General features: G+C 40.1%; 1 protein-coding gene across 1 annotated transcript in view; it reads right to left on the minus strand.

Moving 5' to 3' along the window:
• PLCH1 (phospholipase C eta 1) overlaps positions 1-24,682 on the minus strand; it is a 227,094-nt gene that overhangs the window by 19,170 nt on the left and 183,242 nt on the right. The window contains exons 12-14 of the mRNA XM_068547370.1: positions 11,854-12,015; positions 5,920-5,991; positions 2,845-2,936 (exon numbers count right to left, since the gene is read on the minus strand). Of these exons, the coding sequence (XP_068403471.1) occupies positions 2,845-2,936; positions 5,920-5,991; positions 11,854-12,015 (326 nt within the window). The remainder of the gene's footprint in view (positions 1-2,844; positions 2,937-5,919; positions 5,992-11,853; positions 12,016-24,682) is intronic.

Raw genomic sequence — 24,682 nt, forward strand, 5'->3', positions numbered from 1 at the left:
TTTGGTTACTCCACCTTCCCTACTTGCTCCTGATGGAGCCAGGATTAGAAACCAAGTGTGATTTTTAGTTCAGCATTCTCTCCACCACAACACCGTACTCATGTGGCTTTTTTCACCGCTCAGCCAGACTTTATTCACAGTCTCTTCTCCTGAATTTGTGAGTTCTATTGTGAAGGGCTTGATTGCCACCATTACCCAACTATGGAGTAAACCAGAGTTTAGCAGGGAATCACTCTGCTTTGTCAGAAGGAGAACCTGGACTAAAAAGCAGTAGGGATACTGTACTGTCAGTCACAAGAATCCTGTACCTAAAGATAAATACACCAAACTTTCCATAGTCATTATCTTCTAGAGGTATAATTACAGTGATTTTTGTTTTCTTCTTTATGCTTTTTCTATATTCTTCAACTTCTTAAGACAAACATCCATTACTTACTCTCTCTGTACGTCTGTATCCCATAAACCACTCCTAGGATCTGCTCTACAACTGTACAAATTCTGCTACTTACTCTTTGCCACAGTAAAATTCTCCATAGATTATCACATTCCCCTCACAGACACACTTTTCTCTTCTAGGAAAACATATAATCATTAAAAACTTCAATCCCCACCAAAGGAGATACACAAATGGCCAATAAGAACATGGAAAGAATTACTCATTAAGGAAATGCAAACCAAACTACAGTGAGATACCACTGCATATCTACTAGGTTGGCTATAACCAAAAAGGCAGGCAATAATGAGTGTTGGCAAGGATGAGGAGAAACTGGAATGCTCATATATTGCTGGGGAATTTTAAATGGTACAACTGCTTTGCCAACATAGTTCGGCAGTTCCTCAAAAAATTAAAGTTACCATGTGACTCAGGAATTCCACTTTTAAGTATATACCCAAGAGAAATAAAAACCTATGTCCACATAAAAATTTAGAAATGAATGTTCATAGCAGTATTATTCATAATAGCTGGAAAGTGAAAACAACCTAAATATCCTTCAGCTAATGAATAGATAAATGAAATGCAATATATTCATACAATGGAATATTATTCAACAATAAAAAGGAATGAAGTACTGATACATTCTACAACATGGATGAATCTTGGAAATATTATACTAAGTGAAAGAAGCCAGACAAAAAAGGCCAAATATTGTAGGATTCCATTTATATGTAATGTCCAGAAAAGGCAAATCTATAGAGACAAAAAGTAGATTAGTTGGTACCAGAGACTGGGGGACAGAGAGATGGAAAGTCGCTGCTAATGGTAGAGTTTCTTTTTGGTGTGATGAAAATGTTCTGGAATTAGATAGTGATGATATAGATTTATTCACTCAGTGAATATTTATTGAGCATCTATTGGAGATAAAATAGTGAACAAATCAGACAAAAATTCTTACTGTAATGATACTTATATACATTCAACAAAAGAATTAAGGCCAAAATGTGTCAACAACTCATTTTGCCAAGAAAGAAGACACGCACATAGACAGGTATAAAAACCAATGGGAAGAAGAGTCCATGTTCCTCCTTTACCATGTAATTAGGAAATTCTCTAGCCATTGGTAAAAATCTGGTTTTGTGAAAGCAAATGATTATAAATCAATGTGAGGGAGGTAATGCCTAGAAATGACAAGTAAAACTCCCAGGACACTCCATAACACAGAGAACTTCTGTATAAAGTTAGCTCTTTTTAATCCTTATTTAAAATTGAATTAGTTTACTGAAGTCCCAAAACGACACCGTCATCGATGCTTGAGCCTCGATAGCTATTAAGGGGAAATCTCTAATTGACTTAAGAGCGCATGCAACGTGATTTCACGTGATAGCTTCCCTGGCTATATGATTCAGAGTCAAGCCTTTCTCAAACTTATATTTGAGAACATTCACAGCAGAGGTCTCCTGGAAGGTAATTCTATTTCTCTTATATCCTTTACTGTAACTACATATTGAATTTTCTGTACCCTAAGGGTAGGAACCATGCACATCTCCTTTGCCCTCACTAATTAGTTACTATTTTATGTATGGACATTCTGTTGGAGTGAAGCTCAAATATAAAATTTAATTGAACACTAAATGTGATTCATTCCTATAGGACCTCTATGCCTCCAATTTCGTTTAGTTTCAGTCTTTTGATAAAGTCACAGAGGGGTGTGTGTGTACATGTGCACGTGTTTGTATATCTATCTATCTATGAAGGATATAATTTACATTCCTTTGTGAGACTTACTGTATACATAATTTGCCAGAAAATCCTGTATCAAATCATGTGTCACAATTTGGGTTCTAAAATTATGGCCATTTTACTCATCCCAAATTCTACTGGCAATAATAAAGAAAACAGCAGCTAAAATTTTTGAGCACTTAGTTAATTGGAGTAGGGCTCATCAAGCTAAACAGCTTAATTCCTTTAATCCTTACAATGACCCTAAGAAATAGATACAAATGAGGAGCCTAACTTGCCCCGTCTTAAAGTTGGAGGAACAAGAGTTTGAAGTCTGGCTGGTTTCAGATCCCTGACTCTTAACATGTTCTTGTCATCTATCTTCTCCTTCAGTCTCCTGTGAGAGCCCCTCTGTACTAGTTCATGAGGTCCCTCTCTCTTCCCTGAAGATATCTTTTACCTGACGACTGCTACAGCCAGCATTTATTAAGAGCTCACTGTGTGCCAGGCAGCTCAAGTCCCCTACATGTTTTATAATCTCACATCCTGTTGATCTTCACATGTCCCACTGCAGAGCTCTTTACCTTGCAATCTGATTTCCTAGACACGTACAAGTAAAACAGCCAAGCTGATGTGGATGGAGAGGCCCCAGGAGCCTGAGCAAGAAACATGGAGAGCTTTCTCACCTGTACAGCTGGCCGGTCTCCTTGCCAGGATTCTGCTGTGTGTCCTCCTCCTCATCAGCACTATAAGATTTAGACCGTGATTTTGTGGTTTTCTGCCGGAAAAATCAAGAGTTCACTTAACACAAACTCAGCGCATCAGGTACATCTACGACATACGGAGAAATGAGCTTTAAAATAGACACACACACACACACAAGGACAATTACTTGGAGAAAAACAACTGACCAAATATTGCAGCTTGCCTCACCATCAATAATAAGCATGTCTGTGGCCAAAATTATCTTAAAATATCAAGGCAAAACTGAGGGTTTCATGCTCTCACATTGACTTCTAAGCCACATTAAATGTAGGTCTTAAGACTATTAGTCATGCATTGAAGGTCTCCACGAGGCGTAGGGTTAAAGTTGTAATATCTATTTAAACGATTATAAGGGATAAAGTGTCCTCTTATATAGGAAGCTCACTATTCCTTTTGACTTACTTATAAAAGGCAGATTTGATAAAAAAGACAAGTAGTAATTTTTAAATGAATAACTACCACTCCTGCTTTTGTTCAGTATGCACTCAAAAACCCATCTAAATCAAACTGTTCATTTGAGACTTTGACCCATTTTAATTTCTAGAGCAGAATGAAAATTGTTACCTACAGGAGTCAGGCTGAAAGACTGTAGGACTAACCTGGTGTCTTTGGACAGATTAGCTGTTAGACATAAAACCTCTTAGGAATGATGCACTTTCAGCCCCACCACATTGGAGATAACCCTAATATTTGGCAACACACACCTCAACAGTACAAATGATGGGGAGGGGCCCTAGTAATTGCAGAAAAACTTGCCACCAAAATTACAGCTTCTACAAACAAAGGTAAGACTTTTAGACAGAGTGCCCTGGACATTTTGGGAACATGGCTTAGAAAAGGAAAGGGACTCCATCCCCACATTACCATGGAACCAAATCAACTTCCAGATTTTCTCATTCTCAACAAATAAAAAAAATCAAACTACACTGTTGGCATAAACACATTCAACTCTACTGCACTGACAGTGAGGCGCCAATTTAGTCTAGAACATTTTTACGTCTTATTTATGCCTTGAGAACCTCAGTGCACATGGCGTGGACCCAGGCATCTGATGATCTCATGTTCCAGATTGGCCTCTCACCAAGCTGATAAATTGGCTAATCTCTCAAGCTTCCTATTGTGCTTTTTTAAAGGGTAGGACAAAAACATCTGTTTTAAAGGATTATTATTTTTGTGATGATTAAATGAGATGACATGGAAAGTCATTCTGTAAACTACATAATATTAACTTTCAATTTAAAATACTATTAATACTTATTTAAATAACCTAAAAATAGTCTTGTAAACATTCACTCTTATGACTTGAGACATAATAAATTCTAATTCTATAGTAGCAAAGGTACTCCCTAAAAGCTTTACTTTGGAAAATAATTTTAATTTAAATGAGTGGTTGTCATCAAGAAATGAAATATTCTCCAATTCTGCATATAGTCAGCAATTTGAGGTGTTACAATAATAAATCTGTCTTTCCCAGGTTCATTTTAAAATATAAAATGCAGAAAGTAGAAATAAGTAATGAATCGCCAACGATAGATATTTGGAGAAGTGATGATATATTTTCTTTACATACAGTTTTGACACATCTTATCACAGTTAACATACGACATAATCAGTTTTTCATGTTACTTTTTTATTTAATGTTTTGCATGTTGAGCTCGTCAGAGTGATCATCTTTTAATGGCTGCATAATTGTCCATTGTGTGAATCATGATTTACTTAAGCAGTCTTTATGGGACAACATTTTGGTTGTTTTCAGTTTGACTATTTTGTCCAAACTTTTAATAAATTATCCTATTGATGGGGCAGGAAATTCCAGATACAACACTCATTAAAGTACAAGAAATGGGCTTGGAGAAACCTCATGCATAAAGTTCATCACCCAATAATTGACTTCCTGTTTAACATGTTTTACCTTTTTATTGAAGGTAAAGCATACACTTAGAAAAGCACAAGAATCATAAGTGTACAGCATGATGGCTTTCCACAAAGTGAAACCACCCAAATGAGGAAATGGAATATTATCTGCCCCAGAGCCTTCAGATTCTCCCGTTTGGTCATCACCTTCTCCCCAAAGGTAACTACTATCCTGACTTTTATCCCATAGATTTTTTTTTGCCTGTTTTTGAGCTTCATATAAATGGACTCAAACTGTATGTACTCTCTTGGGTCTGGCTTCTTTTGCTCAATGTCATGTTTACAAAGATCACACTATTGCATGTAGTTGTAATTTTGTCATTCTCATTGCTGATAAATATTCCCTTATGTGAATACGCCACAATTTTTATTCTTTCTAATGCTGATGGACGTTTGAACTGTCTCCCGTTTGTACTACTGCAACTAATGCCCCTGTAAATATCGTTGTTTCAGTCTCATGACACACACCTAACAATGGAACTGATAAGACATGGTTCATAGAGCGGCTTTAGTTGGTACTGGGAAACAGTGTGTGGAAGTAGCTGCACAAAGGCAGGTTCCCATTAGCAGTTGATGAGAGTTCAAGTTGCCCAGCATCCTCACTAACACATGGTGTTGTCAATCTCTTTATGTTTGCTGTTTGTGGTGGGTATACATGGAATCTCATCATCATTTTAGTTTGCATTTCCCAGAGGACTGATAAGGGGGAGAACCTTTTCCATATTAGCCACTTGGATATCTTCTGTTGTGAAGTTCACTTAAGTCTTTTGCTTGTTTTTTTAAAATTAGTGTGCCTTTTTAATTGATTTATAGGAATTCTTTATATATTCAGGAAAGAAATCCTTTGTGGACTTGTATAGAATATTGAAAATATTCTTTCCCAGTATGCTATTTGCTCTTTGATACTTCTGATGAACAGAAGTTCTTAAATTTTAAAATAGTTTAATTATCAACTTCTTCCTTTTCTGGGGTCCTCTTTGAGAAATCTGCAGTTATTCCACGGTCATGATGATAGTCTCCTGTCACCTTCTAGACTCTTTAAATTACCTGAATTATGCACACTTATCTTTCTTAATTCGTACCTTATGTTTTCCGAAGTTGGTCATGAGGGATCGTCCATGTGTTTTCTTTCCACTTTCCTTCACATCTGGATGCTGAGTAAATAAAGCATAACATGACTATTTTTCTTCTTTGCTTTTGTTTTTTCCTTAGTTCTGGTGGAAGGGCATGGAGTCCCTCTCTCCTTCCATCTCCAGGTGGGCAGCCAGCAGGTCCTGCTCTAACCTCCACTTCCCTGAAGGTGGCTGTGTCTGCCTTGAGACAGGGGGGACGCTACACAGAGAGACCTGGGCACCACCAGGAGACGGCAGCTGCCAACAGCTCCCCAAAGCTGGGGTCAAGGACCTCTCAGTAATGCCCAGGCGTGCAGGCCTCTCTAATGCCTGTTCACAAGGCTCTCTACAGCACAGGATGTAGTCTTTTGAATGCCCTGAGGGGGAATAAAGCATCTTCAGTTAAAAGTAGATTTAATTTTGAAAAATGGCCACAAGTCATTAACAGCCAATTCAGTTGACTAAAAAAAACTAATCAGACTGATCACTTAATTACTATTTAGAATTTGGAAGCATTAAAAATAAATAAAATCCAAGTATATCTATGAGGCAATAAGATTGTTTTTCTTTAAGTAAACTGCAACAGAGCTTATCTGTTCATTAAAATCACTCCCTCTGTGGTGAGCACAGGAAAGATGTATTGTAGATTCTGAATTCCTCCTCATGAGAATTAATTTTCCAGGCTAGAGATCTCTTTACTCTAGGGGACAGAAGGACCACTCTGCTAAAAGGGTTTAGACTCTTTTCCAATTGTCATCCCTAAAAATATGTATTAGGTGATTCACTGCTAATTACATGATGTAAGAGGAGACCAATAGGCCCCGCCCTCCCAGGACTTTCAGCTGAACAGAGATAATCTCATAAATGGAATAAATGTAGGTGAGCAAAACCACCCAAAATCAAAAGGTCAGGGAGGGCATCTACATATATCCATAGAAACTAATCAAAGATGCAATGCGGGATGGGGAGGGGGAACAGTGAGAACTGGGTTGGGGAAAAGGCAGTTCAGAAAATACTGGAGGAGGGTGGGTGGCAGGTTTACAGGGTAATTTTAGTTGACTGGTTTATATATATTGACTGCCTTTGCAGATCAATTAAAGCTGATCATTAACTATTCAAAATCCCTAGAATTAAGAAAGTAGTAAGATATGGTCATAGAAGTAACACTGCTCTTCAAGTTAGGAGACCCAGTTCTGCCACCATGTAGCCACAGGTCCCCCATCTCTTTTTTTTTTTTTTAAGGTGATTTAAAATATTATTTTTAACCTATTAGAAAAGTTTTACAGAACTAGGCTTATTCAGTCTGAAGAACAGAGAATTGAAAGGGTGTTTTAAGGTGAATGAGAGTCTTTCTGATGGATTTAAGTCTAAGCAGGAAATTATATACATCAATACATTGATGGGAAACAGAAGCTGAACACATAAGAAATACCCTGGGACTCAGAATCAGATGGAAGGAGAGGGATTAATAGGTGAAGCAAAACATAGGAGATTCCAGCACCCACCCTGTGCTAAAGACTTGCTCCTCTGGGGCAAACACCCACCTCTTGACCTCAGTCCTCTTATCTGTGACATGGGGGAGGAATGGACCAATTAACCTCTGAGTTCCTCTCCAGTTCTAGTAGCTGATCTATTAGTAGGGAGACCGTGTCATCTATTGTCCAAAACAGGACTCTTAAGAGTGAAATGGGGGCTTCCCTGGTGGCGCAGTCGTTAAGAATCTGCCTGCCAATGCAGGGGACACAGGTTCGAGCCCTGGTCTGGGAAGATCCCACATGCCGTGGAGCAACTAAGCCCATGCGCCACAACTACTGAGCCTGCGCTCTAGAGCCCATGAGCCACAACTACTGAAGCCCGCGCACCTAGAGCCCGTGCTCCGCAACAAGAGAAGCCACTGTAATGAGAAGCCTGCACATCGCAATGAAGAAGAGTAGCCCCCGCTCACCGCCAACTAGAGAAAGTCCGCTAGCAGCAACAAAGACCCAACGCAGCCAAAAATAAATAAATAAAATAAATAAATTTATTTTTTAAAAAAAGAGTGAAATGGGGCACCTTTAATAATTACGCTGGGACAATAGGTATAAAGCGAGGTTGCCCCAGGCAAGTTGAGGTACAAGGTCATCCATTTTAATAGGCACCTGCTATGCCCCAAGGATTATGCTAAGTGTATTACATATATTCTCACTTAACATATACAACCATCCCTGGAGATAAGTATAATTAAAATCCTAGTTTTGCAGATAAGAAAAACAGAAGTATAGTGAAGTTAGATAATATGCCCAAAGTTACAAAGCTAGTTGGTGATAAAACAGGGGTTCTGTGTAGTTCTGTCTCCTCTCTGGCTTTCTCCCCCTCCCCCACTCTACACTCCTTCTTTATGTACCAGAGGAATGCACACAGATATCTCTCCCCAATTTGACCTCTCCTTGAGCATCAGCACTGCATCTTTCATTGAATCTATGGATCAAACACTGTGCTAGGAACTCGACATGAATACAAGGGAGACAGCAAGCAAGAGAGATGTAGACTCTGTCTTCCCTGGGCTTGCACTCTTATGATGGAGACAAATGATCATAGCACACTATAATAAGACTATGACGGGGAAAGTTCAGGGTACTGCCTGAGGACACGGGAAGGCCATCTACCTAGACTTGAGGATCAAGGAGGACTTCTAAAGGGACATGTTACGAAAGCTGAAGCCAGAAGATAGGTAGACATTATCTACATGAAGTGAGGAAGAGGAAGTGTGCCGTGGCCAAGAAAAAAGCAAACACAAAGGCCAAGTGCCAGGAACATGGCACCTTCCAGGAAACAAAGAAAGGCAGGGGTTGGGTTGTGTATTTGTACTGTACACACACACATTAGTGGACAAATCAGAGCTGGGGTCAGATGATGGAGAAAGGATCTTTTGGGCTATAGCTTTCAATTTGAGCTTTATCCTCCAAACTATGAAGAGCATTTGAATGGTTTAAAATAGGAGAGTGATGTGATCAGATGCATGTTTCTGAAATATCGCTATGGTAGTGGTATAAACGAGAGACGGGAGGGAGAGGGACAGCAGCAGAGGTGCAAAAGTTCATGGAAGGAATAATTAAGGCTACCCAGATGGCTGTAGCTGGGATGTCAACAAAGAAGTGAATTCAGAACTCTAAAGAAGGCAGGCATCCTTCTACTAAGTTCTTCCAGCGTGAAGGATGAGAATTTCATTTTTATTTTACTTCGGGGATCTCCAGGAAAAAGCTGGCACCAGTAGCACACAGGACTGCACTGCTGAGTGACGATCCAGGAGGGAAGGGAGGTGAAGTGACGAGCTGTCCTGAACCCCACAGCACATTCTCAACCTCGGCTCTACACGTGCATATGTATCTGACGCAGATGGACTTGTCTCAACAGTAACTTGTCTTTGCTTGCCACTGAACCAAAACCATACTTTAAAACTAACACAACAGCAGGGTTAAAAACCGTAACACTTCGTAGTCCAGTTTATTAAAGTTGCAGGCTCCATTTACTTTCTGCAAGTCTGATACGTTCTTGCAGTCACCCAGATTTAAGGGAGAGTAAAAAATAAGAAAAAGGAGGATGAGTTTTGTCCTACTACATCTCTGAAATTTGAAGTCCCTTACCATCTTACCTGATGGGGAAATTACCATTAGGATCTCTTCCATAAAAAGAAAGATGGGCTTGATTTGTTTCTGCAAAAATCCCCAAGACCTGATGTTGTCTTTCCAGTTGGAATGATCTAGGATGGAGCAAAGACTTCTCCAAAAGCATAAGGGGAAGTGACTGGCCCAGATTAGCCAAAGAGAGTTCACCAGGGAAGAAGAAGCAGAAATCAAGCTGGGTTAACCGAATGTGATTTTACAGACATTTGTGTGGTTTAAACTAAGAGGCTCGAGGGTCAGGGAGGAAAGGGAGAGGCTTACTGGTATTTATAGAAATGTTCAAGAAAATTCAAAATTGTATGATAAACTGTAAGGGCAGTAATGCTGTAACTGACATTTTGGTTGTCTCCCAACATGCCATTCTGCCCCTCCAGCATGCAGGGGCAGAATGCATTTTCAGAGGGGCAGACCTTGGTGCCAATTCCAGGGGTAAGTTCTCATTGGCATCAGCAAGCCAATGGTATCCTACGCCCTTGCCAGATTACTGTTCCAAGAAGGACACATATGCAAGGCCACCACGGGGATCAACTCAGGGGTGGGCACATGAGCTAAGATGCCCAACCAGCGCTCAGCACAAACTCTGGTTTGTTGGATGAGGCACATACACTGTCTCACTCTCTCTGGACTTGGACCAAGAAACACATAGCTCAGGGGCCTGTTGGCAGTCACCCTGCAACCACCAGGAGAGGGGAACCGACATGGGATGAAGCTAATCACGTGGTAGGTAGAACAGAAAGACAGGTCTTTGATGACCCTGCTGAGCCTCTGAACTAAGCCCACCTTGAAGGCCACTCTGCAAATGAACTTGCCACTTACCTAACCCAACACCTTTCTTCATTATTTAAGCCATTTTGAATTAGGTTTTCTGTGTTTGGAAACTAAACAGACCTGAGGAACAGCCCGGCGTTTGAATGGCTGGACTTCTGTAGAGTCTAGAAAGTTACCACCAAAGCTGAGTGGTTGGCTCAGATCCAAAAGTGATGATCTTCCCTCTGCCTGGGGAGCTCTGAGCCCTGGATGATAGGCGAGAGTAGCAGGGGACGCTGCTATCAGCTAAGCCAGTGACCACATGGATCTCCTCTGGTCCAGAATACATGCCCTCAATGTCCTGCCATGATAACATCAGTAAACCCACTATCCCTCTTCCTTGCCCATTTATGATATTTTTATTAGAATGCAGAATAAAAACCTCAGCCAGAGCCCAAACCATTCATTCACTCAGCAACTATATATGAAGGTCATACTAAGTCCCAGGCCCTATACAAGTCAGGAAAACAATGGTTATCAAGACTGACATGGTTCCTGCCTTCATAGAATCTACAGTCTAGTTGAGAAGACAGATATTGAACAAATAATTCAAATGAATAGGAAAAAAAAAAAAACTTCTTGAAAAAGAAGATATAACAGGCTACCATCAACAATATAAAAGGGATAGCTAACCTAACCTAGGGGTCAACGCAGGACTCATTTAGAATACCACATTGATGCTGGAATTTAAAAGCCTAAGTAGGAGTTAGCCAGAGTAGATGTGGAAATGGAGTGTTCCAGGCAGAGGAAATGGAACGTGAGGAAGACCATGGCATTTAGATGGCTGTGGCTGGTGTGACATCGTGGGTGGTGGTGTGACAGGGAAAATGGGGAGATCTGAGACAGGAGAGGTCGGCAAGGATGGAATTATGTAGTGCCTTGAAAGCCCAGTTAGTTTGTAATTTATCCTAAGCATAATAGGAAGCCACTGAAAAATTTTGAACAGTGGAGTGACATGATCAGATTTGCATTTTTAAAACATCATGCTGATTTCAGAGTGAAGGTTAGATTTAAAGAGGGCAAGAGAAGTCTAAGTGAGAGTTAACATTGGCCTGAATTAGGACACAGCCGTGGAGAAGAAGTGGACAGACACACACATTCAGAAGGTGTGATCAACAGGGCATGGAGGCCGCCAGAATGAGTCCCACCCTCACCTGAGCACAAGTGGGGAAGGTGAATGCAGGGGCACTGGGCTTTGTCCTGAGGGTCCCAGTGAAGGAGTACACGAATCATTTCTACACCCACCCATGCACTTTAATCCATTATTCACTATTTCTCTCCATTTTGCAGGAGGAGATTCTCAATTTTCCAGCAATATGAGGATAGAAATGGAAGAAACTGGAGAAGCCTTCCACAAATGACAAATGATCAGAAACAAAGCATGAGGTGCTTTCTTTTTCCTGTTGAAGGACAAGTACAAGAGGGAAATGTATACCTGTTTCAGGTGTGCATTTAAGCCTTCATGCGTGGCCTTCAGTAGTGCCCTCACTGTGAAACTATCAGGATCTTCCTTGTCTCGAATTTGAGATTCTTTTAACAGCGACTCCAGTTTTTTCCTTATGAAAGATTCCACCTGATGCTCAGTGGTCCCGTTATTCTGCGAAGAATTAAACAGTGGAAATAATTTCCCTTAAGGAACACAGAATCACTTAGAACACAGCCTTCACTCAAGCCAACATTGCTGCTATAATTTCTCTCTCAATTACCTGTAAGAAGTTAAGCTTATTGTACTATTTTTTGTCCTTCTCCCATCAGCCCTCCACCAATCCCATAAAATAATGATGACTATGACTGCATTCAACCTTTAACAACCCTATAGTCTTATTATCATTCCCATTTCAGAGACACAGAATCTGATGTTTAGAGAAATAAATTGATCAAGGTTACAAAGCTAGCAAAGAACTGAGGCAGGATTCCAACTCAGGGCTCCTAAGTCCTTCTCCCCACACTACTTTACACTTTCACTAGAGGGAAGGCCAGGGAAAGTTTTGGAAGAATAAGTTTTCTGTACCTACATAGGGAAATTTGAACAAGAATATGCTATTTAAAACAAATCACTTCCTTCACTGAAGGGAAAAAAGTGCTATGGAAATCTTTGGAAAGGAGGATTATTCTGAGATAAAATTTCTTTCCTATCTCTGCCCCACTATGTAATTGGAGGGAATTCACTACTGACCTGTGCCGAGACTCAGCACTGTAATTACTTTAAGATCACAACTAATTTCAAGTGTTTTGGATAACAAAGCTCTGCCCATGTCCGGGGGGTAATTTACACAATGTTTAAGTGATCAAGGGACCCAGATTTCCTAGAAGTCGGCTTAGTGCAGGTTTTTGGCCCACTTGTTCTACCTGAAACCAATGGCCCAGGCTCTGTTCACTGCTTCTCTCCTTCTCAACTCCCTCCCCCTCCCCCTATGTCCAACACCCTTCCATAAACTCTTCAGCCACCTGCCAAAGGCCAACCCACCCAAAGGCAAGGAAGGGGCACTCCTCCCCCAGAACAATGCCCCTAGTCCTCACCAAAAGTTTAAGACCCATTTTTCCACTTGCAAATTTGTTACTAAGTGGCCGTTATACTTAAACAAGAGAATGGGCAGTTTTTCAGTAATGCATTCATTTTCACAAAATCTTATAAGAGCAAAGCAATATAAACACAAAGGGAAATTGGAAAAAAAAAAGCTACATCAGAATAGGTTATTGAATTTCCCTGTATTAATATCACATGCATGAATATCTTTAATATACCCAGTGAATGAGGCACTCCACTTCACTGGAGGCTCTCAGGTCCTGCAGGAGATGCAGAGGTGGAAAAGAGCTGGCCTTTGACATCAGGAGCAAAGATCCCATTAGGCTAACAAGGGCATGTTCCTAAATATCCTACCAAGGTCCTCACAGCTGCCTGCAAAAACCACAAGTGACCTGCACAACAGAGGTTCTGAGAAGGAACACAGCATTCCTGCCTGAGTGACCAGAAAGACCTCAAAGAACAGGGGGGACTCTGTATGGTAACTAAAACTTCAAGAGTGATGAAGAGATGTCATCCATCACTCTAGCAAAGGTTTTACATTACCAAAGCGTGTTTTATAAACACAGGAACAGATTCGTTTTCCTGGAGCAGAAGTTCATGAAGGGGGGTAGCGGCAGATAAAGTTGGAAAAGTACTTTGGGAACAGGTTGTGGAGATGCCTGAAAGCAAGAAGTCAAGAGGTGTGGAGTCGCTGAGTGTCTCTGGGTAGATAAGTGTCTGAGTTGCATTTTAGAAATAACAGTAACCAGGCAGCATGTACAGAAAGAGAAAAGGTACCTTACAAATGAAAAGCCAGACGTGAGGATTGGCTCAAGATGGCGGAGTAGAAGGACGTGCTCTCACTCCCTCTTGCGAGAGCAGAGAGCACTGGAATCACAACTAACTGCTGAACAATCATCGACAGGAAGACACTGGAACTCACCAAAGAAGATACCCCACATCCAAGACAAAGGAGAAGCCACAGTGAGACAGTAGGAGGGGCACAATCACAATAAAATCAACTCCCATAACTTCTGGGTGGGTGACTCACAGACTGGAGAACACTTATTACCACAGAAGTCCACCCACTGGAGTGAAGGTTCTGAGCCCCACGTCAGGCTTCCCAACCTGGCAGTCCGGCAATGGGAGGAGAAATTCTTAGAGAATCAGACGTTGAAGGCTAGCAGGATTTGATTGCAGGACTTCGACAGGACTGGGGGAAACAGAAACTCCACTCTTGGAGGGCACACACAAAGTAGTGTGCGCATCGGGACCCAGCAGAAGGAGCAGTGACCCCATAGGAGACTGAACCAGACCTACCTGCTAGTGTTGGAAGGTCTCCTGCAGAGGCAGGGGGTGGCTGTGTCTCACCGTGAGGACAAGGACACTGGCAGCAGAAGTTCGGGGAAATACTCCTTGGAGTGAGCCCTCCCAGAGTCCGCCATTAGCCCCACCAAAGAGCCTGGGTAGGCTCCAGTGTTGGGTCGCCTCAGGCCAAACAACCAACAGGGAGGGAACCCAGCCCCACCCATCAGCAGATAAGTGGATTAAAGTTTTACTGAGCTCTGCCCACCAGAGCAACAGCCAACTCTACCCACCACCCGTCCCTCCCATCAGGAAACTTGCACAAGCCTCTTAGATAGCCTCATTCACCAGAGGGAAGACAGCAGAAGCAAGAAGAACTACAATCCTGCAGCCTGAGGAACAAAAACCACATTCACAGAAAGATAGACAAGATGAAAAGACAGAGGGCTATGTACCAGATGAAGGAACAAGATAAAACCCCAGAAAAACAACTAAATGAAGTGGAGATAGGCAACCTTCTAGAAAAAGAATTCAGAATAATGATAGTGAAGATGACCCAGGACCTCGGAAAAAGAATGGAGGCAAAAATCGAGAAGATGAAAGAAATGTTTAACAAAGACCCAGAAGAATTAAAGAACAAACAAACAGAGATGAACAATACAATAAATGAAATGAAAAATACACTAGAAGGAATCAATAGCAAAATAACTGAGGCAGAAGAACGGATAAGTGACCTGGAAGACAGAATGGTGGAATTCACTGCTGCGGAAAAGAATAAAGAAAAAAGAATGAAAAGAAATGAAGACAGCCTAAGAGACCTCTGGGACAACATTAAAGGCAACAACATTCGCATTATAGGGGTCCCAGGAGAAGAGAGAGAGAAAGGACCCGAGAAAATATGTGAAGAGATTATAGTCGAAAACTTCCCTAACATGGGAAAGGAAATAGCCACCCAAGTCCAGGAAGTCCAGAGAGTCCCATACAGGATAAACCCAAGGAGAAACACGCCGAGACACAGAGTAATCAAACTGGCAAAACTTAAAGACAAAGAAAAATTGTTGAAAGCAACAAAGGAAAAACAATAAATAACATACAAGGGAACTCCCATAAGGTTAACAGCTGATTTCTCAGCATAAAGTCCACAAGCCAGAAGGGAGTGGCATGACATATTTAAAGTGATGAAAGGGAAGAACCTACCACCAGGATTACTCTAGCTGGCAAGGACCTCATTCAGATTTGATGGAGAAATCAAAAGCTTTACAGACAAGCAAAATCTAAGAGAATTCAGCACCACCAAACCAGCTCTACAGCAAATGCTAAAGGAACTTCTCTAAGTGGGAAACACAAGAGAAGAAAAGGACCTACAAAAACAAACCCAAAACAATTAAGAAAATGGTAATAGGAACATACATATCGATAATTACCTGAAGTGTGAATGGACTAAATGCTCCAACCAAAAGACACAGGCTTGCTGAATGGATACAAAAACAAGACCCATATATATGCTGTTTACAAGAGACCCACTTCAGACCTAGGGACACATACAGACTGAAAGTGATGGGAGGGAAAAAGATATTCCATGCAAATGGAAACCAAAAGAAAGCTGGAGTAGCAATACTCATATCAGATAAAATAGACTTTAAAATAAAGAATGTTACAAGAGACAAGGAAGGACACTACATAATGATCAAGGGATCAATCCAAGAAGAAGATATAACAATTATAAATATATATGCACCCAACATAGGAGCACCTCAATACATAAGGCAACTACTAACAGCTATAAGAGAGGAAATTGACAGTAACAAAATAATAGTGGGGAACTTTAACACCTCACTTACACCAATGGACAGAGCATCCAAATAGAAAATTAATAAGGAAACAGAAGCTTTAAATGACACAATAGACCAGATAGATTTAATTGATATTTATAGGACATTCCATCCAAAAACAGCAGATTACACTTTCTTCTCAAGTGCGCACGGAACATTCTCCAGGATAGATCACATCTTGGGTCACAAATCAAGCCTCAGTAAATTTAAGAAAATTGAAATCATATCAACCATCTTTTCTGACCACAAAGCTATGAGATTAGAAATGAATTACAGGGAAAAAAACGTAAAAAACACAAACACATGGAGGTTAAACAATACGTTACTAAATAACCAAGAGATCACTGAAGAAATCAAAGAGGAAATCAAAAAATACCTAGAGACAAATGACAATGAAAACACGACAGTCCAAAACCTATGGGATGCAGCAAAAGCAGTTCTAAAAGGGAAGTTTATAGCTATACAAGCCTACCTCAAGAAACAAGAAAAATCTCAAGTAAACAATCTAACCTTACACCTAAATGAACTAGAGAAACAAGAACAAACAAAACCCAAAGTTAGCAGAAGGAAAGAAATCATAAAGATCACAGCAGAAGTAAATGAAATACAAACAAAGAAAACAATAGCAAAGATCAATAAAACTAAAAGCTGGTTCTCTGAGAAGATAAACAAAATTGATAAAGCATTAGCCAGACTCATCAAGAAAAACAGGGAGAGGACTCAAATCAATGAAATTAGAAGTGAAAAAGGAGAAGTTACAACAGACACCGCAGAAATACAAAGCATCCTAAGAGACTACTACAAGCAACTCTATGCCGATAAATTGGACAACCAGGAAGAAATGGACAAATTATTAGAAAGGTATAACCTTCCAAGACTGAGCCAGAAAGAAATAGAAAATATGAACAGACCAATCACAAGTAATGAAATTGAAACTGTGATTAAAAATCTTCCAACAAACATTAAGTCCAGGACCAGATGGCTTCAGAGGGGAATTCTATCAAACATTTAGAGAAGAGCTAACACCCATCCTTCTCAAACTCTTCCAAGAAATTGCAGAGGAAGGAACACTCCCAATCTCATTCTATGAGGCCACCATCACCCTGATACCAAAACCAGACAAAGATACTACAAAAAAAGAAAATTACAGACCAATATCACTGATGAATATACATGCAAAAATCCTCAACAAAATCCTAGCAGACAGAATCCAACAACACATCAAAAGGATCATACACCATGATCAACTGGGATTTATCTGAGGGATGCAAGGATTCTTCAATATATGCAAGTCAGTCAAAGTGATACACCATATTAACAAATTGAAGAATAAAAACCATGTCATCATCTCAATAGATGAAGAAAAAGCTTTTGACAAAATCAACACCCATTTATGATAAAAACTCTCCAGAAATTGGGCATAGATGGAACCTACCTGGACACAGTAAAGGCCATATATGACAAACCCACAGCAAACATCATTCTTAATGGTGAAAAACTGAAAGCATTTCCTCTAAGATCAGGAACAAGACAAGGATGTCCACTCTCACCACTATTATTCAACATAGTTTTGGAAGTCCTAGCCATGGCAATCAGAGAAGAAAAAGAAATAAATGGAATACAAATTGGAAAAGAAGAAGTAAAACTGTCACTGTTTGCAGATGCCATGATACTATACGTAGAGAATCCTAAAGATGTCACCAGAAAACTACTGCAGCTAATCAATGAATTTGGTGAAGTTGCAGGATACAAAACTAATGCACAGAAATCTCTTGCATTCCTATACACTAATGATGGAAAATCTGAAAGAAAAATTAAGGAAACACTCCCATTTACCACTGCAACAAAAAGAATAAAATACCTAGGAATAAACCTACCTAGGGAGACAAAAGACCTGTATGCAGAAAACTATAAGACACTGATGAAAGAAATTAAAGATGATACAAACAGATGGAGAGATATACCACGTTCTTGGATTGGAAGAATCAATATTGTGAAAATGACTATACTACCCAAAGCAATCTACAGATTCAGTGCAATCCCTATCAAATTACCAATGGCATTTTTCACAGAACTAGAACAAAAAATCTTAAAATTTGTATGGAGACACAAAAGACCCTGAATAGCCAAAGCAGTCTTGAGGGAAAAAAACGTAGCTGGAGGAATCAGATTCCCTGACTTCAGACTCTACTACAAAGCTACAGTAATCAAGACAATATGGTACTGGCACAAAAACGGAAATATAGATCAATGGAACAGGATAGAAATCCCAGAGATAAGCCCACGCACCTATGGTCAACTAATCTATGACAAAGGAGGCAAGGATATATGGTGAAGAAAAGACAGTCTCTTAAATAAGTGGTGCTAGGAAAACTTGACAGCTACATGTAAAAGAATGAAATTAGAACACTCCCTAACACCATACACAAAAATAAACTCAAAATGGATTAGAGGCCTAAATGTAAGACCAGACACTATAAAACTCTTAAAGGAAAACAAAGGAAGACTACTCTTTGACATAAATCACAGCAAGATCTTTTGTGATCCACCTCTTAGAGTAATGGAAATAAAAACAAAAATAAACAAATGGGACCTAATGAAACTTCAAAGCTTTTGCAAAGCAAAGGAAACTACAAACAAGATGAAAAGACAACCCTCAGAATGGGAGAAAATATTTGCAAACAAATCAACAGACAAAGGATTAATCTCCAAAATATATAAACAGCTCATGCAGCTCAATAGCAAAAAAACAAACAACTCAATCCAAAAATGGGCAGAAGACCTAAATAGACATTTCTCCAAAGAAGACATACAGATGGCCAAGAGGCACATGAAAAGCTGCTCAACATCACTAATTATTAGAGAAATGCAAATCAAAACTACAATGAGGTATCACCTCACACCAGTTAGAATGGGCATCATCAGATAATCTACAAACAATAAATGCTGGAGAGGGTGTGGAGAAAAGGGAACCCTCTTGCACTGTTGGTGGGGATGTAAATTGATACAGCCACCATGGAGAACAGTATGGAGGTTCCTTAAAAAACTAAAAATAGAATTACCATATGACCCGGCAATCCCACTACTGGGCATATACCCAGAGAAAACCATAATTCAAAAAGACACATGCACCCCAATGTTCATTGCAGCACTATTTACAATAGCCAGGTCATGGAAGCAACCTAAATGCCCATCGACAGACAAATGGATAAAGAAGATGTGGTACATATATACAATGGAATATTACTCAGCCATAAAAAGGAACGAAATTGGGTCATTTGTAGAGATGTGGATGGATCTAGAGACTGTCATACAGAGTGAAGTAAGTCAGAAAGAGAAAAAGAAATATTGTATATTAAAGCATATATGTGGAACCTAGAAAAATGGTACAGATGAACCGGTTTGCAGGGCAGAAATTGAGACACAGATATAGAGAACAAACGTAAGGACACCAAAGGGGGAAAGCGGCGGGGTGGTGGTGGTGGGATGAATTGGGAGATTGGGATTGACATATATACACTTATATGTATAAAATGGATAACTAATAAGAACTTGCTATGTAAAAAAATAAATAAAATAAAATTCAAAAATTCAAAAAAAAAAAAAAGAAAGAAAGAAAAGCCAGACGCATTGGTTCCCACTACGAGCACTAAGACCAATGTGCTGGTGGGGGAGTTGATACAGGTGAGAGAGAGTTTGACAGCATTTTGCATAAAACAAACATATATTGAGCTGTTATATGCAAGGTGAAAACATTGATAAGGTACAACCCCACTGTCATAGAACTCTCAGTGTCACAGAGGAGACAGACACATCAGTGCATAATTACACAACAGGTGCCTGTAGGGTGACAGATGGGCACACAGAGGAGGGGCAGCTCGCCCAGCCTTGGGAATGCAGGAGAGACTTCCAGGAGCAGAGGACGCTTGAGCTGAGCCTCAAAAGAGGCGTGTATTAGGCTCCTGCGGCTGCTACAATAAGTTACCACAAACCTGGTAGCTTAAAATGAAGAGATATTTATTTTTTCACAGTTCTAGAGGCCAGAAGTATGAAGTCAAGCTGTTGTCAGTGCTACTTTCAGCCTCCCCAAGGCTCTCAGGGAAAAACCCTTCCTTGCTTCTTCCAGTTTATGGTGGCACCAAGCACTCCTTGGCTTGTGGCAACATAACTCTTGTCTCTGCCTGTCTTTGCATGGCCTTCTCCTGTTGTCCCCACTCCTAACATTAATAAAGGATGAGCTGCAAATTAAGGACAAAATAAGGACCCACAAAATAAGGACACTTGTCATTGGATTTTTAAGGGTCACCCGGTTAATTCAGAATGATCTCATCTCAAGATTCTTAACCTAATTACATCTACAAAGAGTCTTTTTCCAAATAAGGTCAAACTCATAGGTACCAGATGGTAAGACTTGGACATATCTTTCGCTGGCCACAAATCAACCTTCTACAATGGGTTGTATGAATAAGAGTTGATAATCTGGCAAAGAGTAGGGTAAAAACATTCCAACATGAGCAAAACTTGAGCAAAGCAGTATCTATGAGAATTAGTAACCTATATGAACATGGAGAAAAGAGCACCGGGAAACACAGAGAAAGCAACTAAGACTTTATATGTTGTGCTAAGGCTTACAAAGCACTGTCATGCAACAACACTTTGAACCACCCAAGACCCTTTAAGGCAGCATAAGACTAGCCAGATTTTACTCATAATGATGCAGAGGCAGAAAGATTCAACACCTTGTCCAAACACACATGCCTATGAAGTGGCTGAGTTGGGACCTAAGACTTCCAATTCAAAATTATGTGTCTACTTCACCATACAGCGCTGCAGTCATCCCTTTTCTACTGTTACAGAAAAAGATAAATTCCTGAGTCAAATTAATCATATTTTAAATAATCTTTATTCCTACAGGACATCTGGGAAATAAAGCATCACAATCTCTCTGTAGAAAAATACACAATAGTAGGTTTCACTTAAGGTCAGAAGTGAATCCAAGACGGACTTCCCTGGTGGTCCAGTGGGTAAGACTCCACGCTTCCAATGCTGGGGGCGAGGGTTTGATCCCTGGTCGGGGAGCTAAGATCCCACGTGCCATGCAGCCAAAAATAAATAAATAAATAAATTTCTTAAAAAAAGAAGTGAATCCGAGGAAGTCCAGGTCTCAAACTCCCAACACGTTTCATCAAGTGACCCAGAGCCTGGCAGGGAGCACGTGTGTTGAAAGATCCAAAAGAGAAAGCGTGTAAGAGCACCTAGCATGCCTGGTGTCGCACAAATGCCCCAAATAAGTGAGCATCAGTTTCCTTGCCTGGCTCAGGGCCACGTGAGGAGTCAGAGACAGCGAGGAAATGAACCGTGGCAGTTATGCCCAAACACTTTCAGCAACAGCAAAACAAGGCTAAAGATACAAAGCCGGACCGACTGGTGCTGGTGAAATAATGAATGCTTAACACAAAGGCTATAATTATTCACTTCACAGCCTCTCAACACTGGGAGTTGCTGAAGGAACGATATTTCTGCCTGTTGATCTTTTTCTTCCCTGTGATTTACAGCACAAGAATAAATAAATGTGTGGCTGAGGTTTCATTAATATATTATCGTTCGGCCCCAGAACCCAATAGCACTACTGAAAGAAAGCTGAGACACACTTAACCTGGCAACAGTCAGCCACCGTGCAGCTGCAGCAGGGACCAGAGCTGAAAGCCATATGCATCTTGCTCTTTTGTTCCCTGAGCGGTGGGAGAGGGAGGATATTGCAGCTGGAGTGGTGGGGGGTGGGGGGAGAGCAGCCCTTCAATATTGTCTGGAGTAGTTTCCACCTGAGCCGCAAGCAGGCTTCCTAATTCCCATTTCTGAGAAGCAAATATGACCTAGGAATATCAACCACAAATAAATAAGTCAAATACAAAACACATTCTTGTTTTGTCTCCAGCGTGAAATGAAAGGATCACTGGAAACAGAGAGGGCTGACCACTTCCAGGCTGGGAAGCAGCAGGAAAGGGGAGGGAGTGGTTTGGGAGTGGGCTGCCCCTTAATGAGGGGTTCTCTCTACCACCATGCAGAGTGGTGCTCTACCTGGGCTGCACACTGGAATCACCAGGGGCATGTGGCAAAATTCCAGGCCCCACCCCAGACCAATTACATGGGATCTCTGGGCGAGAACCAGGGCATTGGGATTTTTGAAAGCTCCCCTGTCATTCCAATGTGCAGCCAAAGTTGGGGCCTTTGCTTTAAAAATGAAAAACAAAACACTGGAATATCTCACTGTCCCAAAATGTCTTTTTTCCCCCTCTGGGCTAGAGTTGCAGACAGGAAGGATAATATATTAGCTGCCCTTTGTGAGTGCCTTAGAGCTCTCCAAGCTGGCCACCTGAGTGTCTTGGGCTGAAGAGGAGCTGCTTCTCAGCCATCCGAGGCTGTGCATTTACTCCTGTCCTCTCCTGTCTCCTGCCTGCTCCTTTAGCTCCCTTAAAACACTTTCTTCTGCTCAAGGACCAGCTCAGGACTTACATTAGCGATAATCATGCTGCAGCTGCTATTCTTCTTACTGATCGTATCTAACATTTATTGAGTACAAATTATGTGCCAGGCATTGTTCTGAGTTCTTTACAGAGTATGAACTTAACTTAACCCTTATGATAATCATTTTCCTCTTTTTTCTTCAGTTAAATAATGATTTCATTCCTTTATTACATAATAAGTCAAATTTACACAACTATGGCAGAGGATGAGAATGGCTTATATTTCCAACCAGGAGAAGTCACTATTCCTTTTTGTAAAACTTAAGTATAGTTGATTTACAATATTATATTATATTATATTAGTTTCAGAATGGAAGAAAATATTTGCAAACGATGCAACCGACAAGGGATTAATCTCTAAAATATACAAACAGCTCATGCAGCTCAGTATCAAAAAAACAAACACCTCAATCAAAAAAGGGACAGAAGCACTGTGGAAAATGGTATGGAGGTTCCTCTGAAAACTAAAAATACAATTACCACATGATCCAGTAATCCCACTCCTGAGCATATATCCAGAAAAAACTATAATTCAAAAAGATACATGGACCCTTATGTTCATAGCAGCACTATTCACAATAGCCAAGACATGGAAACAACCTAAATGTCCATTGACAGATGAATGGATAAAGAAGATGTGGTACATATATACAGTGAAATACTACTCAGCCATAAAAAAGAATGAAATAATGCCATTTGCAGCAACATGGATGCATCTAAAGATTATCATACTAAGTGAAGTCAGAAAGAGAAAGACAAATACCATATGATATCACTCATAAAATATGACACATATGAAACTATCTATGAAACAGAAACAGAATCAGGAACACAGAGAACAGACTGGTGGTTGCCAAGGGGGAGGGGGGTGGAAGAGGGTTGGATTGGGAGTTTGGGATTAGCAGATGCAAACTGGAATATATAGAATAAACAAAAAGGTCTTACTGTAGAGCACAGGGAACTATATTCAAAATCCTCTGATAAACCATAATGGAAAATATGAAAAAGAGTGTATATATATATATATATATATATATATATATATATATATATATATATATATGTATAACTGAGACACTTTGCTGTACAGCAGTAATTCACACAACACTGTAATTCAACTATAATTCAATAAAAAATATATTTTAAAAAAATGGGCAGAAGATCTAAACAGACATTTTTCCAAAGAAGACATACAGATGGCCAAAAAGCACATTAAAAGATGTTCAACATCACTAATTATTAGAGAAATGCAAACCAAAACTACAATAAGGTATCACCTCACACCAGTCAGAATGGCCATCATCAAAAAATCCACAGACAATAAATGCTGGAGAGGGTGTGGAGAAAAGGAAACCCTCCTACACTGTTGGTGGGAATGTAAATTGGTGTAGCCACTATGCAAAATAGTATGGAGGTTCCTTAAAAAACTAAAAATAGAGTTACCATATGATCCAGCAATCCCACTCCTGGACATATATCCAGAGAAAACCATAATTTGAAAAGATACATGCACCCCAATGTTCATAGCAGCACTATTTACAACAGCCAGGACATGGAAGCAACCTAAATGTCCATCGACAGAGGAATGGATAAAGAAGATGTGTTACATATATAATACAATAGAATATTACTCAGCCATAAAAAAGAACAAAATAATGCCATTTGCAGCAACATGGGTGGACCTAGAGATTATCATACTAAGTGAAGTCAGAGAAAGACAAATATCTTACATCACTTATGTGTGGAATCTAAAAAAATGACACAAATGAACTTATTGACAAAACAGAAACAGACTCACAGACAGAAAATAAACTTACGGTTACCAAAGGGGAAAGGTAGGGGGGAGGGATAAATTAGGAGGTTGAGATTAACACATATGCACTACTATATATAAAACAGATAATCTACAAGGACCTACTGTATAGCATAGAGAACTCTACTCAATACTCTGTAATAGCCTATAAGGGAAAAGAATCTGAAAAAGAATAGATATATGTATATGTATAACTGAATCATATGGTAGCTCTATTTTTAGTTTTTTAAGGAACCTCCATACTGTTCTCCATAATGATTGCACCAATTTACATTCCCAGCAAC

Source organism: Eschrichtius robustus, chromosome 6 (genome assembly GCF_028021215.1).
Source record: "Eschrichtius robustus isolate mEscRob2 chromosome 6, mEscRob2.pri, whole genome shotgun sequence".
In the NCBI taxonomy this organism is placed as follows: Eukaryota; Metazoa; Chordata; class Mammalia; order Artiodactyla; family Eschrichtiidae; genus Eschrichtius; species Eschrichtius robustus.